Source organism: Halyomorpha halys, unplaced genomic scaffold (genome assembly GCF_000696795.3).
Source record: "Halyomorpha halys isolate HHAL.00 unplaced genomic scaffold, Hhal_1.1 Scaffold42.1, whole genome shotgun sequence".
Classification (NCBI taxonomy): domain Eukaryota; kingdom Metazoa; phylum Arthropoda; class Insecta; order Hemiptera; family Pentatomidae; genus Halyomorpha; species Halyomorpha halys.
In genome coordinates this window covers 1,096,445-1,099,289 of record NW_027114384.1, presented here as the reverse complement: position 1 = coordinate 1,099,289, position 2,845 = coordinate 1,096,445, and the positions used below count along the sequence as shown (strand labels likewise).

Below are 2,845 nucleotides of genomic sequence, written 5' to 3'. Positions count from 1 at the left end.
TAATATATATAATATATTATATTATACGATGTTATTTGTTAAACCGTTAAATTCCCCACTTACTATCAGTCCACTACCCTACTCATACCTTGCAACCACTTTCAGCTCATTCTTTCCCTCTCCTCCATTCAGTAAGGTGGGTGTCCTATTTTGTGTTCATTATTTTCCTTTTTTCTTGACTTTTATTCTTATTTTCTTATCTTTTAGTATTTACTGTATTTTTATATTTCTCTTTTATCTACTTTTTTATTTGTTATTATTTCATTTTTCATTATTTATCTAATTATGTTTTATAATTCTTGTTTATTTATACTTTTCAATGTACATATTTTTTTTCTTTATTTTGCTTTGTTTATTTTTAAAATAAATTTTCACCTGATTTTAATAATTTTTTTCCATAACTTAGTTTGATTACATTTCATGGTATCTAATATCTTACTTTGTAACACTATTTTAGTTGTTTATATCTTTTTTAGCTCTGATGAAGCCCATCGAAGTAGGGCGAAACGTAAGCTCACAATAAATAGTTTTTTTTTTACATTTTTTTAGTTATTTTGACCGCATCCTAACCACATTCCTTTTACATCTGTATTATTAAAATAAAATCATTCAAAAAACCACAAGTCAATATACGATAACACACGTATCTAGACAGAAAAGATTCGACTCTTAGGACCTAACCTTGTATTTTGAGACTATAAGGAAAATCTGTTGGGTTATGCTTTGTCAGGGACAAGGCCACCTGTTTAATATGAATTAGGTGACGTTAATGGTATTTTAATATTTTTCTTTTTAGGTCTGGTCATAACCATTGTTAAACAATAACTCATTCCTATCATTAGGTATTATTCACCATTAAAACATTTTTCTATCCCAGCAATCAGAAAAAATAATTAATCAGTTATGATTGTGTCAATGATGTCCATAATTGAATGTAAACGGCTTACATGATAGCTCGGAGGCTGCTTAAACAACTTCTCGGAGGAGGAAGGTGAATTCTAAAATTTGCCAAAACTTTTCTTTTATTTTATTTATTTATTCAAATTTATAACTGTACAAAAAATACCATAAGTAAATTTTGTATTTTTATTTATTTATTTAAAAAAATACAATAAGTAAATTTGAGTTCGAATCCGGCTAGACAGAAAATTGTTTTTGTTGCCGTGAGTCATCTCCTGGGGTCGACCCAGCCTCTTAAATTGGGTAGAAATGTGGTGGTTGAGCGTGATTCTGACCAAATCACCTCCTTGCACAACAGTTGATCCAGTAATAGTACTTCCTTACAAAGTAGTAAACCCCTGATCCTTCATGGATTGTAGCGCTTTAACATTCAGAACAAGATAGGTTGGTGGGGCCCCAGAACTCAGTTCCGTAAGTCCAAATTGGTCTGATTATCATAATGTAGAATAGTTGTTTGTAGTAAATGGGAAATTAAGAACGTTTGTCAAGTTGGTGTTGTAGTAATCGGAATCTACGAGCAGTTTCCTATGGATTTCATGGGGATTCCAAATAAGTCTCTTGTCAAGATGGAGTCCTAAATAACGAATCTGACCAACAGGCGTTAGTGGGATATTACAGAAAGATACAGTAGGGCAGGAGGGTAAAGGTTTCTAACGGATATTAAAGGTGACCTGGAGGGATTTGTTAGGGTTTATTTTGATTCTTCGGTTGTGACGACGTTCTTCAATAGATGTTATGTGTGTCTGTAGATTTTGTGATTCAGCAGTAGTGTCATTGTTTACAGACAGTACACATGAGCGTAAACCGTATTGAAAATGGAACCTAAGATACTTCGTTGAGGAACACCGGCGGAGTGAGAAAAGAGAGATGATTAGGCTAGGTTCTGATTTACTTAAAAATTTCTATCAAGGAGGTAAGAGCGGATTAAATGGAAATATGTAGGAGTAAGGAATTTACGAAGTTAATGGAGCAATCCAGGATGCTAGACATGGTCAAAAGCTTGTTCAATTTCGAAAAAGACTCGAAAAAGAGGAAGAACCTCAACAATTTGGATTTTGTGTTTGTAATGTATAAAATGCTACTAACTTCTAGGATCCGACTGAGCAGAAAATTGTTTTATGTTACACTGTAGCCGTGAGTCAACTCTGTGGGTTTTGGAACCATCTTGGGGTGCACCCAGCCTTATAAATTGGGTACCCTTAATTGGGTAAACATCTGGCGGTCGAGCTCGATTCTGACCAAATAACCTCCTTGCACAACCGTTGATCTAGTAACAGTACTTCCTTACAAAGTACTGAACCCCTGTCCCTTCTTGGGTTACAGCGGTACAGATTTTCATACCCACCCATTATAATAATATACACTTATGTGTTTATTCATATATCGATTACTAACCTCCTTAAATTACAGTAATATGGTTTATGCTAACTCACTTGTCGAATGTCTCCTAACCCTGGCTGAGGGTCTTTGCCGTCCTGGCGCAGCGTCAAGTTGGCGCAGGCTCGTTCCCCGATGAAGGTGGACATGTAGACCTCAGGGTACTTGCGTATAATACCTGTGGAATAGATAATCAATGTTTACTTTTACTTATCTATATACGAAGTAAATGGGTTTACCCAGCCTCATAAAGTGGGTAAAAATCTGGCAAGAAGCATGCTCTTTTTAAAAATCACCTTGTTGTTGTTGTTGTCTGAGGCTTTAGGGCGTAAAACCCTGAGGTCATCAACGCCCATGTTTCGTGCTTTATAATTCTGTTTTATTTATATTTATAATTCTATTTCACTTTATTTCTCTCTTTAAATAATTTCGAAAAAAAAAAAATTACTTCTTTTGGTATTTTTTATTACGTATAACAGATTTTCTGGTTTAAATCTTATTCAAAAGG

At 34.2% G+C, this 2,845-nt stretch overlaps 1 protein-coding gene across 1 annotated transcript in view; it reads right to left on the bottom strand.

The window, feature by feature from the left end:
• The window catches only part of LOC106688320 (dynein regulatory complex protein 11), a 37,699-nt gene that overhangs the window by 14,531 nt on the left and 20,323 nt on the right, over nt 1-2,845 (bottom strand). Inside the window, exon 9 of the mRNA XM_014432737.2 lies at nt 2,394-2,515. Within this exon, the coding sequence (XP_014288223.2) occupies nt 2,394-2,515 (122 nt within the window). The remainder of the gene's footprint in view (nt 1-2,393; nt 2,516-2,845) is intronic.